Source organism: Scyliorhinus canicula, chromosome 3 (assembly GCF_902713615.1).
Source record: "Scyliorhinus canicula chromosome 3, sScyCan1.1, whole genome shotgun sequence".
In the NCBI taxonomy this organism is placed as follows: Eukaryota; Metazoa; Chordata; class Chondrichthyes; order Carcharhiniformes; family Scyliorhinidae; genus Scyliorhinus; species Scyliorhinus canicula.
In genome coordinates this window covers 83,203,605-83,218,804 of record NC_052148.1, presented here as the reverse complement: position 1 = coordinate 83,218,804, position 15,200 = coordinate 83,203,605, and the positions used below count along the sequence as shown (strand labels likewise).

The window sequence follows — 15,200 nt, the reverse complement described above, 5'->3', positions numbered from 1 at the left end:
CCACTTTATACGCTGTAAAGTATCACATCTGTAAAACTTTGAATCCTCAGCTCTTAAAATTAGCTCCCCTTTGATTTGCTTTAAAGCTGAGGAAAAATGTTTGCTTATCAATAGCTAATAAACACATGCTTGATTGTAGCATGAAACTACGATTTAGGACATAAATATATAGGCAGGCCAGCTCTTTTATGCAATGCCCAATTTACAGAAGAACATGAGAACTCTGAGCAGTAGTAGGCCACCTGGCCCCTTGAGCCTTCTCAGCCATTCAATAAGATCATGGCTAATCTTTTTGTGGACTCAGCTCCACTTATCCACCCGCTCGCCATAATCCTTAATTCCTTTACTGTTCAAAAATATATCTTATCTTTGCCTTCAAAACATTCAATGTGGTAGCCTCAAACTGCTTCACTGGGCAGGGAATTCCACAGATTCACAACCCTTTGGGTGAAGATGTTCCTCCTCCACTCAGTCCTAAATCTGCTCCCCTTATTTTGAGGCTATGCCCTAGTTCTAGGTTTACACCACCAGCCATTCCCTTCATAATTTTATATATTTCAGAAGATCCCCCTCATTCTTTTAAATGAGTACAGTCCCAGTCTGCGTAGTCTCTCCTCATAAACCAGTCTTCTCAACTCCGGAATCAACCTAGTGAATCTTCTCTGCTCCCCTCCAGTGCCAGTACATCCTTTCTCAAGTAAGGAGACCAAAACTGTACATAGTACTGTACATGTGGCCTCACCAGCACCTATACAGCTGCAACATAACCTCCCTATTTTAAAATTCCATACCTCTAGCAATGAAGGACAAAATTACCTTTGCCTTTCTAATTACTTTCTGCACCTGCAAACCAACTTTTTGCTATTCATGTACAAGGTGCAACTGCATAGCAGCAGGCTGCAATTTTTCACCATTTAAATAATAGTCCATTTTGCTGTTATTCTTACCAAAATGGATGACCTCGCATTTATCAACATTGTACTTCACCTGCCAGACCCTTGCCCACTCACTTAAACTATCTATATCCCTCTGCAGACTTTGTGTCCTCTGCACACTTTGCTCCACCACTCATCTTAGTGTCATCTCCAAACTTTGACACATCACACTTGGTCCCCAACTCCAAATCATCTATGGGCGCCACGGTAGCATAGTGGGTAGTTAGTACTGTTGCTTCACAGCTCCAGGGTCCCAGGTTCAATTCCTGGCTTGGGTCACTCTCCTTGTGGAGTATGTATGTTCTCCCCGTGTCTGCTTGGGTTTCCTCCGGGTGCTCCGGTTTCCTCCAACAAGTCCCGAAAGACATGCAATTAGGTGAATTGGACATTCTGAATTATTGGACACTCTGAATTCTCCCTCGGTGCACCCGAACAGGCGCTGGAATGTGGCGACTAGGGGCTTTTCACAATAACGTCATTACAGTGTTAATGTAAGCCTACTTGTGACAATAGAGATTATTATGAAATTTTAAACATTTGCCATCCCAACGCTGATCCCTGAGGGACACCACTAACCACTGATCGCCAACCAGAAAAACACCTATTTACCACCACTCTTTGCTTTCTGGTAGTTAACCAATCCTCTATCCACGCTAATAAATTATCCGTAACGCTGTCCACCATGAGCTTATGCAACAGCCTTTTGTGCGACATCTTGTCGGAACGCCTTCTGGAAATCCAGATACACCACATCTACCAGTTCCCCGTTGTCCACCGTGCTCATAATGTCCTCTAAAGAATTCCAATAAATTAGTGAAACATGACCTGCCTTTCATGAACCCATGCTGTGCCTGCCCAATGGGACAATTTCTCTCCAGATTTTTCCTCGGTAGACTCGAACATTTTCTCTACTACAGACGTTAAGCTAACTGGCCTATAGTTACCCTCCTTTTTTTAAACAGTGGCATCACGTTTGCAGTTTTCCAATCTGCTGGAACCGCCCCAAAGTCCAGCGAATTTTGGTACATTACCACAAGCGCATTTCCTATTTCCACCGCCATCTCTTAGTACCCTGGGATGCATTCCATCAGGGCCATGAGACTTGCCTTTAGCCCCATTAGCTTGCCCAACACTACCTCCTTAGTGATAATGATTGCTTTGAGATCCTCACCTGCCATTGCCTCATTGCCATCAATTATTAGCAAGTTATTAGTGTCTTCCACTGTGAAGACAGACACATAATACCTGTTCAATGCCTCGGCCATTTGCTCATTTCACATTAGTAAATCCCCCTTCTCATCCTCGAAAGGACCATGTTTGTCTTAGCTACTCTTTTTTTGTTTTATATATTTATAGAAACTTTTGCTATCTGTTTTCATATTCTGTGCTAGCTTACTCTATCTTACTATCTATCTTACTTTATAGCTTTTTTCGATGCTTTCTGTTGACCTTTAAATATTTCCCAATCCTCTAGTTTCACAATACTCTTTGCCACCTTGTATGCATTTTCTTTCAATTTGATACCCTCCTTTATTTCCTGAGATATCCATGGCTGATTAGCCTTTTTCCGACAGTCCTTCCCCTTCACCAATACATACTTTTGCTGAGAACTGTGAAAAATCACTTTAAAAGTCTTCTGCTGTTCCTCAAATGTCCCACCATAAAGTATTTGCTCCTAGTCCACCCGTGCCAACTTCTATCGCATCCCATTGTACATAGAACATACAGTGTAGAAGGAGGCCATTCGGCTCATCAAGTCTGCACCGACCCACTTAAGCCCTCACTTCCACCCTATCCCCCTAACCCAATAACCCCTCCTAATCTTTTTGGTCACTATGGGCAATTTATCATGGCCAATCCACCTATCCTGCACGTCTTTGGACTGTGGGAGGAAACCGGAGCACCCGGAGGAAACCCACGCACACAAGGGGAGAACGTGCAGACTCCGCACAGACAGTGGCCCAGCGGGGAATCGAACTTGGGACCCTGGTGCTGTGAAGCCACAGTGCTAGCCAATGGTGCTACCGTGCTGCTGTAGTCTCCTTTTGTTTGAGCACAAGACACTGGTATTGGATTTTACCTTCTCACCGTCCGTCTGTATTTTAAATTCAACCATATTGTGATTGCTCCTTCCAAGAGGATCCCTAACTTCGAGATCATTAATTATTCCTGTCTCAATACACAGGACCAAGGGCGGCATAGTGAAGCAGTGGTTAGCTCTGTTGCCTCACAGTGCCGAGGACCCAGGTTCGATCCTGGCCCCGGGTCACTGTCTGTGTGGCGTTTGCACATTCTCAGTGTCTGCGTGGGCCTTATCCCCACAATCCAAAGATGTGCAGAATAGGTTGATTGGCCATGCTAAATTGCCCCTTAATTGGAAAAGAAAGGGAATTAGTTACTCTAAATTTAAGAAACAAATTACACAGGACCAGATCTAGAATAGCTTGCTTACTCGTAGATTCCATTACATACTGTTCGAGGAAACTGTCGCTGATACATTCAATTAACTCCTCAACTGCCCTGACCAACCTAGTTTGTCCGGTCGACATGTAGATTAAAATACCTCATGACGGTTGCCGTATCATTTTTACATGCATCGGTTATTTATTTGTTTATTTATTGCCCGCCCAACCCGTGGTATTATTTGCTGGCCTATAGACTACGCCGATCAGCGACCTTTTGTCCTTACTATTTCTAATTTTCACCCAAATAGATACGACCTTTTTTCTCCCTAGAACCTATATCATCTCTCACGACTGCCCTAATATCATCCTTAAATGTCAGAGCTATACCACCTCCCTTACCTTCCTGTCTGTCCTTCCAAATAGTCCGATGCCCTGGATATTTAACTCCCAGTCGTGACCACCCTGCAACCATGTCTCTGTAATGGCCACTGAAATCATACTTATTCATGTTTTCTGTGTCCAATTAATAATTCTCCCATACTAAAACTTCAACAGTACTAATTCAAACTTATTGTAACATTTACAGACTTCTCATTTAAATAGCAGTGAACTGAAATCCTGAATTTGTTAAATTTTCTTTTCTAGGCTTTGGAAAGTTGGGATCAGTTCAAAGCTGACAATCATGTTGATTCTGAAGTTGTGATCCGACCTGAGCATCTCGTACGGATTCCTGCAACATGTCATCTGTTGACCAGTGTAAAGCAGGTGCATGTGAAGCACTCCCTTGCAAGAAGGTTTCTCCAGATCAGGAGGTATTACAAAATTCCTGTTATGTTGAAAGTATATGGGGGGAAAAAAATGATTGCAATGGTTCAGAAAGGCAGTCTGCGCCGCTATCCTGGGGCACCAAGTAGTGGATAATTAATGCCAGGGGTGAGTGGTCAGTAATGTCTTAGAGTGAATGGAGTATGGGGGCACTGAACCTTTTTTCTGTGAAGGGTAGGTTGATTGACCTGAAATATTCTTCAGAATTGTAACTCAAGATCAAAAATTAAATCTTCAGCTATTTTCTTCAGCTCATCCTTGTCATAATATCCACTCATGAATATAATGAGATGCAGACAGGCAGTGATTGACACATAGGATGACCAGTAAGCATACAACACAGTACAGCCAATCACCAGACAGGACACTACCACTATAAAGCCAGAGGGCACTAGGTTTCCCACTCTCTCAGGACCGAGCTACTGAGACAGTCAGAGTCCACGAGCTAGCAAGTGCAAACACCATGCGGTAGCTAGTAAGTCTGGTCAGGCTACTACAAGGTCACCAGTCAGATCAGTATAGTGTCGACCCACAGCTGAATATGGATAGCAGTTCTATAGTTGAATAAAACAGTGTTGGACCTTCTCCAGTGTTAGACGGCTGTTTCTAACTTCCCTGCATCGAGTGCAGTCCACATCGAACTAACCTGCCTAAAACATCAATCCTTGCCAGTTTCTCCTGGAGGCATTGACTCCTTGCTTGGTTACAATTCTGTGGACAGCAGCTATCCTTTGATTCCTGCCCGAGTTGCATCCATGTGTGAGCCTGGATATATTAATCAGCTCATGGAGCATGCATATTGAACCACCTAGATAATGTTTTTGTCTCTGAAAAGCAACAATTTATTTTGCTGGCTTTTAAATTCTGTTTCATTGTCTGCAACTTTGTTTAGAGTTGAAGAGGCAGCGGAACATTATCTTGATTTACTGTCTTCAATTCTTGAGGAATCCCAGCAGGAAGTGAGTCATTTAAAAATGTTTTGCTGGTACATTAGATAGCTGCATGATATTTTTGTTTTCGATGTTAGAAAATAAAGTTCCTGGGGACAGGTGTCGCTCAAGAAGATTCTTTGCTGAATGCAGAACCCATAAATATACTTGCGGTGTATGATATCAAGCTCGGACCTCATTTTGAATGGAGAAATGGCAATTTCTGTCCTTGTCATTATTCGCTGTATATTGTTCTTGCTATTATATATGGAAAACCATGTCAAAGAGGGTAGTGAGGGAATGGACCCAGGTGGATGCTCTTTCAGAGGGTCGGTGCAGACAGGGCGTAGTGGTATTATTGCTGGACTAGTAATCCAGAGACCCAGGATAATGATCTGGGGACCCAGGTTCGAATTCTACCTTGGTAGGTGATAGAATTTAAACTGAATAAAATACCTGGAATTAAAAAGTCTAATGGTGACCATGAAACCATTGTTGATTGTCGGAAAAACCAATCTGGTTCACTCATGTCCTTTTGGGAAAGAAATCTGCCATCCCTCCCTGGTCTGGCCGACAGGTCACTTCAGACCCACAGCAATGTAGTTGACTCTTAAATGCCCCCTGAAACAGCCTAGCAAGCCACTTAGTTGTATTCAACCATTACGAAAACACAAAAAATGAATGAAACCCGTTGGACCACCTGGTATTGAACCAGGCACTGGAAATGACCACGGCAAACCCTGCCCTGCCGACCCTGCAACGTCCTCCTCACTAACATCCGGCCAAAGTTGGGAGAGTTGTCACACAGACTAGTTAAGAAACAGCCTGACATAGTCATACTCACTGAATCATACCTTAAAGACAATGGGCGAGATTCTCCGCAAATGCGGAGAATCGTAAAGGCTGCCATGGGACAGGCCATGACCCACGGCAGCCTTCACGCCCACTTCCGGGGCTGATTCTCCCCCCCCCTCCCCCCGGGCGGGGCTAGGAGTGCAGCCCCGTGTGTCACGGCGGCGCGGCCTTGACGACGGTCGTCAAGGCCACACGCCAAGCGTCACGCCGGCTGACGCGGCCGATGACTTCAGCCGCGCATGCGCAGGTTGGACAACGCCAACCCGTGCATGTGCAGTTGCCGTCTTTTCCCTCAGCCGCCCCGCAAGACGTGGCGGCTTGATCTTGCGGGGCGGCGGAGGGACAGACGCACGGCCCACAATCGGTGTCCACCGCTTGCGGGCCTATGCCCCCTTGACACGGCCGTGGTACTGCCGTGCCAGTCGGGCCCCAGATGCCCTAAACGGGCATCTGGCGCCCGTTTCACGACGGCAGCAAGCAGGTGTGTTTGCTGCCGTGTTCAAACGGGCGTAAAGGCCCGGCCCATCGGCCTCGGAGAATCGCCGCTCGCCGTAAAAAAACGGTGAGCGCCGATTCGTGGCGTGGGTCGGTTGGGGGGGGGGGAATAGCGGGAGGGCATGAAAAATGGTGGGAGGCCCTCCCACTATTCTCCCACCCGGCGTGGGGGGCGGAGAATCGCACCCAATGTCCCAGACACCACTATCACCATTCCTGGGTTTGTCTTGTCTCATGGGCAGGTGGCAGCACAGTGGTATAAAGTCGGAAAGGAGTTGCCCTGTGAGTCTTCAACATCGACTCTGGATCCCACAAAGTCTCATGGCTTCAGGTTAAACAAGGGCAAGGAACCCTCCTGCTGATTAGCAAGTACCGGCCACCATCAGCTGATGAATCAGTACTCCTCCATGTTGAACACCACTTCGAGGAAGCACTGAGGGTGGCAAGGATGCATAATATGCTCTGGATGGGGAACTTCAATGTCCATCACCAAGAGTGGCTCGGCAGTACCACCATAGACCGAGTTTGCCGGATCCTAAAGGACATTGCTGCTAGATTGGAACTGCAGCAGGTGGCGAGGGAACCAACAAGATAGAAAAACATATTTGACGTTATCCTTGCCAGTCTGCCTGCTGCAGATGCGTCGGTAGATGTGACCACTGTACAGTCTTTCGGGAGACAAAGTCCCATTTTCACACTGAGGATACCCTCCATGTTGTGTAGCACTACCACCGTGCTAAATGGGATAGACTTTGATCAGATCTAGCAACTCAAAACTAGGTATCCACGAGGTGCTATGGGCCACCAGCAGCAGCAGAATTGTATTCCAGCGCAATCTACAACCTCAGGGTCTAGTATATCCCCCACTCTTCCATTTATCACAAGCCAGGGTATCAACCCTGGTTCAATGAACAGTGCAGGAGAGAATGGCAGGAGCAACATCAGGCTTACCAAAATATGAGGTATCAACCAGGTGAAGCTACAACACAGGACCACTTATGTGCCAAACAGCATAAGCAGCAACTTATAGAGGGAGCCATGCGATTCCACAACGAACGCATCAGATCTAAGCTCTGTGGTCCTGCCACATCCAGTCGTGAATAGTGGTGGACAATTTAAACAACTCGCTAGAGGAGGAGGCACCACAAATATCCCCATCCTCAGTGATGGAGGAGCCCAGCATGTATGTGCGAAAGACAAGGCTGAGGCATTCACAACAATCTTAAGCCAGAAGTGCTGAATGGATGGTCCATCTCGGTCCCCTCCGGACGTCCCCTGCATTACAGATGTCAGTCTTCAGCCAATACAATTCACTCCACGTGATATCAAGAAACAGCTAAAGGCACTGGATACTGCAAAGGCTATGGTCCCTGACAATATCTCAGCAATAATACTGAAGACTTGTGGCCCAGAACTTGGCGCACCCCTAGCCAAGCTGTTCCAGTACAGCTACAACACTGGTATCTACCAACATTGAAAATTGCCCAGGTGTGTATTGCACACAGAAACAAGACAAATCCAACCCAGCCAATTACCGCCCTATCAGTCTACTCTATATCAGCAGAGTGATGGAAGGAGTCATCAACAGTGCTATCAAGTGGCACTTACTCAGCAATAACCTGCTCATGGATGCTCAGTTTGGGTTCTGCCAGGGTCACTCCGCAGCTGACCTTATTACAGTCTTGGTTCAAACATGGACAAAAGAGCCGAATGCCAGAGGTGAGGTGAGAGTGACTGCCCTTCTCACCAAGGCATCATTTGACCGAGTCTGGCATCGAGGAGTCCGAGCTAAACTGGAGTCAATGAGAATCGGGTAAAACTCTCTGCTGGTTGGAGTCATACCTGGCACAAAGAACGATGGTTGTGGTGGTTGGAGGTCAACTCCGGGACATCACTGCAGGAGTTCCTCAGGGTAGTGTCAGAGGCCCAACCTTCTTCAGCTGCTTCATCAATGACCTCCCTTGCATCATAAGGTCAGAAGTGGGGATATTTGCGGGTGACTGCACAATGTTCGGCACCATTCGTGATGACTCAGATAATGAATCAGTCCATTGCAGAAAGACCTGGACAATATCCAGCCTTGGGCTGACAAGTGGCAAGTTATATTCGTGCCACACAAGTGCCAGGCAATAACCATCTCCTATAAGAGAGGATCTAACCATCACCCCTTGACATTCAATGGCATTACCATCACTGAATCCCCCCACAATCAACATCTTGGGAGTTACTATTGATCAGAAACTGAACTGGACTAACCACATTAATACTGTGACTACAGGGTGGGTCAAAGGCTAGAAATCCTACGGCGAGTAACTCCCCTCCTGACATCCCTATCCACCATCAACAAGATACAAGTCAGGAATACTTGCCTGCATGAGTGCAGCTCCAACAACACTCTAGCTCGACACCATGCAAGACAAAGCAGCCCACTTGATTGCTACCCCCTTACAAAAATATTCAAACCCTCCCACCAGTGATGAACAGTGGCAGCCGTGTGTACCATATACAAGATGCACTGCAGTTTCCTGAGACAGCACCTTCCAAACCCATAGGAAAAGAACAGCAGATACCTGGGAACCCACCACCTGGAGGTTCCTCTCCAGGTCACTCACCACGCTGACTTGTAAATATATCGCTGTTCCTTCACTGTCGCTGGGGCAATATCCTGGAACTCAGGCCTGAACAGCACAGTCGGTGCACCTACACCTCAAAGACTGCATCGGTTCAAGAAGGCAACTCACTACCATCTTCTGAAGGGCAACTAGGGATGGGCAATAAATGCTCACCTAACCAGTGCCCACGTCCCGTAAATGAATTTTTAAAACCTCGATGGGCTAAACAACCTCCTTCTAAAGTCGGAACGGTCAAGTAGGGTTATTTAGATGAGACTAATAAGTGGACTGGTGCTAGAGAAATACAGATAATTGGTGATGCTTGAGCATTGAAGGACAAAGGCAGAGTGGGACTGAGGCTTTAGGACGGTAAAGGGACTAGGAAGGAGGTAGGGATGGGTAGAACAGGATTATGGGGTGGAGATGGGAGAAGATGAAACAAAATTAGAGTTGATAACAGGGTTGGGTGGATGGGCCATGCTGAATTCTCCTTTTTTAGTGTTCCGAGGTTAGGTGGGATTACGGCTTTGCGGGGGAGTGGACCTAGGTAGGGTGTTCTTTCTTTCAGAGGGTCGATGCAGACTTGATGGGCCAAATGGTCTCTTGCACTGTAGGGATTCTATGATTCTAAGACTGTCAGGGGCAGGATAAATCAGTGGACCACTGTGGAAGACCAGATGCAGATAACGACCAAGCAGGAGCGTATCCTAGCCCGACAGCACGGCAAATGGTTAGTAGCACTGCTGCCTCACAGTGCCAGAGGCCCGGATTCGATTCCAACCGTGGGTGCCTGTTTGTGTGGAGTTTGCACATTCTCCCCGTGTCTGTGTGGATTTCCTCTGACTGCTTTGGTTTCCTCCCTTCGTCCAAAGATGTGCATGTTAGCTGGATTGGCCATGCTAACCTGGCCCTTGGTGTGCAAAATGTTAGGTTGGGTTACGGGGATAGGATGGGGGCGTGGATCTAGGTAGGATGCTCATTTGGAGGGTTGGTGCAGGAAGGAACGGGGCGTGTAAACTGAAAATGAATTAAATTTAAAACAAAAAGAAAATTGCTGCCTGTTAGCCCTGATTGGCTGACCAGCAATGAATTTGTAAGTTTTGACTTGTCATGATGTTGTTCTAGCATGAATTAAATTGCTTTTTGGGGGGTGACATTTGTGCAGGCAACAGAGGGACAGGTCAACAAACATGTGCTATAGGCAAGGGTCAGGACTGTAAAATTAGTGCACCAATGGATTGAGAAGCATTAAGGGGTGATGTGGGCCAGAAATTGGGTTAGGTAATGGGGTTGATGGTAATGTGGAAGGTGGGGGAAACATCATTGGCCCAGAACAGACTAATAGTTCAACAAAGGAGCTTGGGAGAGCAGCATGGTGGCGCAGCGGTTAGCACTGCTGCCTCACAGCACCACGGTCCCAGGTTCAATCCCAGCTCTGGGTCACTGTCCGTGTGGAGTTTGCACATTCTCCCCATGTTTGTGTGGGTTTTGCCCGTGCAAGGTAGGTGGATTAGCCACGCTAAATTGCCCCTTAATTGGAAAAAATTAATTGGGTACTCTTAAATTTATAAAAAAAACAAAGGAGCTTGGAAGACCGGAGTCTGCTTTGGAAGCAAAAGTTAGGTTCCAGTTCACAACTGTGGTTGAGCCAGGCTGGAGTAAGGAGCAGAAACCTTTGGGGAAGATAAGCTAGATGTCAGCTGGACAGTAAAGCAGCTATTGGGGAAGGTACATTATTGCATCAACAGCTGGATCAGGATATGGGAAGTATTATGGGCCACGGTTGAGAGAACCATGGAGTTCACCTGACCCACAACCTTTAATGGATTTTGGTTATGGGGAGCACAAGGGTCCACTTTACAGGTGTGATGCAACAAGAATGAAAAGTATTTTTAAACAATGTTTGTTCTATGAATCCAGTTAACATTTTATAAACACACAGTAAACAGTTTATCAACTATCAACTCTGACTACCCCCCAAAAGATACAGTACTCTATAGATAACACTTAATAACTTCTCAAACAACATCCATCAGTTAAACCCTTTTTAAATAAAGACAGCAGGTTTAAATTCTGTACAGAAACAGGTATTACTTTGAAATCATCAAGTGATTTGAAGACAGTCTTTCGATTGCAGAGATATATACAGCTTCTGGTTTGAATGCAGTTATCCAACTCTGAAAAGGAAACTAAACACACTGCAGCTGCCAGCTCAAAATGAAAGTAAAAGCCAGACAGCCTAGCTCCACCCACACACTGACATCTCTGCAGCTATTTGATAAGCACCTATTTCTTAAAGGTACATCCACCTGACCGAAGATCACTGAGAAGCTACGAGAATTAAGTGGGGGGAGGTGTGGGGGAGTTACAAGAAATGGGAGCTGATGGCTGTATAAGGGCAGGGACACAAGATGCACATGAATTTAAAGCAGTGGAACACATGCCCTTAACATATCCATTGGGATGAACAGTGATATTGTTCCAGGAAACCTGGTAAAGGAGTGAAACATTCATTTTAAACCATCAGAAAATAATAGTATATAAAAGGAACTTTAGTCTTTGCGCTCCTATGTTGTCTTTACAAAGATGACTGTCACAGATTGGAAAACCCTATACTGACTGAAGTTTCATGGAGACACAAACTGTTCTGGGAAATATTTGAGCAGAAATGTAACAGTAGTAGGAAGATTCTATTAAAATGTGACAGTGTGTTTAACCAGCTATAACATTTAACTTCGAAACGTCCATAAAATATGTTTACAGGTGCCAGTATATTCTGTTTTTAATAATGGGCAAAGTTTCCCCGAGAAATGACAGTATAATATGTGGGGCTGCCGGACACCCAGCCTCCTAGTCAGTGAATCTGGAGGCTGAGAGCCTCACTGGTCCTTCTGGCCAATGGTACCCTGGCCACCGCCTGTCTCTATCCTCCTGGTCCTCCTCGGGATCGACCTCCACTCCCTCCTGGCTTCCTCCATATCAGAGGAGGCAGCATATTCCTCCTCCTCCAAATTGCCGGGATGCTGCTGCACCAGGTTATGGAGGGCGCAGCAGACTGCTACAATATGGGCGGCACAGTAGCATTGTGGATAGCACAATCGCTTCACAGCTCCAGGGTCCCAGGTTCGATTCCAGCTTGGGTCACTGTCTGTGTGGAGTCTGCACATCCTCCCCGTGTGTGCATGGGTTTCCTCCGGGTGCTCCGGTTTCCTCCCACAGTCCAAAGATGTGCAGGTTAGGTGGATTGGCCATGATAAATTGCCCTTAGTGTCCAAAATTGCCCTTAGTGTTGGGTGGGGTTACTGGGTTATGGGGATAGGGTGGAGGTGTTAACCTTGGATAGGGTGCTCTTTCCAGGAGCCGGTGCAGACTTGATGGGCCGAATGGCCTCCTTCTGCACTGTAAATTCTATGAAATCTAATACGGGAGACCCTCCGAGCTGTACTGAAGAGCGCACAGCCGGCACTGTCCAGGCAGTGGAATCTCATCTGACCGGATGACACTGTGAGCCTCATTATAACTTGATTCCACCTCTGTCTCGGGCCTCTGCACTGTCGTCATCAGCCATGACTTCAAGAGGTAGCCCTTGTCCTCCATGAACCATCCCGGCAGCCTGGGGTGGTCCTCGAAGACCCCGGGGAAGTGCCCTGGGATGTAGGTATCATGCACACTTCCTGGGTAGCACAAGTACATGTTGTTGAGGCGGTGATCGCCCCTTTCAGCTGATGAAGGGCACTCCCTGATGCCACCTGTTTCCTTCTGTTACCTGTTTCTGGTGCTTTCTTTTTAGTGTTCACCTCTTTCTTCCATCTATCTTTCTCTTCCATTCTGCTATTCTTTCTTGACTTTTTTTCGCTACCTCCTCCATTTTGCATCTCTCTGCCTTTGTTGTTCCTTTCTGATGGGAGGTGATGAGTGAGCTCCATTGGTTGCGGGTGGCCCTGAGCAAGCATTGCTGAGCCTGGGGTGAGGAATTCATCCTTGTTTTCAATTTTTAATTATGCTGTGCTTTTTCATAGGTATTTCTTGTTGCAGATCCCACTGTTCCAAGAATTCCTGAAATCTATTTGGAAGCAGCAGTAGCTCTCCTGCAAAGTCAAAGATACAATGATGTCATCACTGTTTGCGAGGAAATTGCCAACAAAATGTCAAGTTTGATTTCAGATAAATTAACATTGGAAATTAGAGTTAATGAATGGCTGTCCAGTGATTCCTCAGAAAAGACTGAGATCAACACCAGTTGTCAGAGTTCTCTTTTGAATTGCTTCAGTGAGTCACAAATGCATCGGGTAAAGAAGAAAGAAACCCTCAATTATATTTTATGGGCAGCAGCTGCATTTTTATATCAAGGACAAGCTTTTGCTCTCTTGAAAAGTAATAAGGAGGCAATTACTAATTTTAGTCGGTGAGTTGGTGTTATAAGTGTTCAATCCTTTCACAGGATTGCAAGCTATATAATACAAAGCAGGAGGTGTTTATTGATATTCCATACTACCGTTTATGTTGCGTAGTAGTCTAGGAAAATAGAAATGCACAGGAGTGGGTAAGGTTATTTTGGTCCAACTAGCCAGCTTCCGAGTTCAAATACAATTCCTGATCTCCCTTTAATGATTTTGTTTTTCTCTTGGCAAGGGCCTATCCACCTTTTTCTTAAAATTGCTAATTTTAGCAACTTTAGATTTTCCAACCGTTCACTACCCTCGGAGTGTTATGATTTTCAAACTGCTCGCTTACCATCCCTGTTTTGAACTTCAGCCCATGCCACTCATTTTTTAGGCATTCTTTACAGTTCTTAGGATTCAATTCAAGAAGATCCCCTCCTGGTCGACTTTCCATTCGTGCAAATTACCTCTGTCGCTGAAAATTATTGTTCTGGGGTTAATGCAAGGTATAGGGTGAGGATCACCTTTGTATCTTTTGATAGTGCTGTGAACTCCTTTCTGTTTAATTTTAATGTGGCAGTGAAAACCATTACCCCCTTCAAATTCCTTTTTTCTCCCTCTCCCTACTCCACTTTCTTCCTTTGTTTTCATCCACATCTCTATTGCCCTTGGTTTCTCAGCCCGACCCTCATTTCTCCTCCCTGCTCCTCTGTTTCACCCCTCTCCCCCACCCCCGGCTTGGTTTTTCTTCTCCCCCACCACCCCCCCCTCAGTTTTCCACTCATTATTTAAGGCCCATATTGTGCACTTTGATGTCGTCCTCCCAACTTACCCTGATTCTGAACTAAGACCTGTTCCATTTTGGTAGTTAGGTGCTGAATGCTGTGGTAGGATCTGAGCAGCATCTTTCTCCCTTGATTCAGGCTTCAAAATCAAGAAACCACGAGATTCACTGGGTCTCATTCTTAGTTCAATATTTTTGACAGCATTTGATACAATTCTGCAACATTTGCTGAACTTATTTATTTATGAACATTTTGTGTGTGTGTGTATTATAAATATATTTTGTTTTGAAAATCTCTGGCATTGATCTTGGATAACTTTGCACCTTTTCTTTCAATAATTTTCATAGTTTGTAGCAAGTCCATATGTCTTTTGCCGTGTGAGATCTTGTGTCTTCCTTCCACTGGCAATTCATTTTAATTTTTTAATGGTCTTGGAGTTTTCCACTGATTATCCACCTCATTGCAGAGGTTAAACAGGTTGTGAGAGTCTACAGCAGTGTAAATTACACAGTGTCAGCTGGAGAGTCTGGCTTTTACAGACCCAATGACCTTTTATTTCAGTACTCCAGAAAGTACATTCACACGCAATCTTCATGAAGACTTGTTATATTTAAATGTATATGGTTTAATAGGGAGGTTTGATAGAGGTGTCTAAAATCTTGAATGGATCTAACAGAGTAAATAAATAATTATGGGCACGACTTAATGGGGGGAGAAACAAAGGCCTGTTTTGGGCATGTTTAGCGGGGTGTTTATTCACTCTTTCAGCGTTGAGAATGACCCTGTTGTAAATGGGACTTTGGGGGGTGGGGGGAGGGGGGGGGGGGGGGGGGGGGGGCCTCGGCAAGGAAAGCCCCCACGAGGCTGCATGTCAGTGCAGGAAGAGATCAAGCTGGCATTTTTAAATTGTGCCCTGATCTCTCAATCCCTCGCCCCACTGCCCCAACTTACTGATTAGGGGGTCTCGGACCCCACCT

The 15,200-nt window shown here is 45.8% G+C and overlaps 1 protein-coding gene across 1 annotated transcript in view; it reads left to right on the top strand.

Annotated features, from left to right (window-relative positions):
* The window catches only part of fancg (FA complementation group G), a 66,484-nt gene that overhangs the window by 34,278 nt on the left and 17,006 nt on the right, over positions 1-15,200 (top strand). Inside the window, 3 exon segments of the mRNA XM_038790797.1 lie at positions 3,986-4,152; positions 5,058-5,124; positions 13,076-13,461. Coding sequence (XP_038646725.1) covers positions 3,986-4,152; positions 5,058-5,124; positions 13,076-13,461 — 620 coding nt within the window.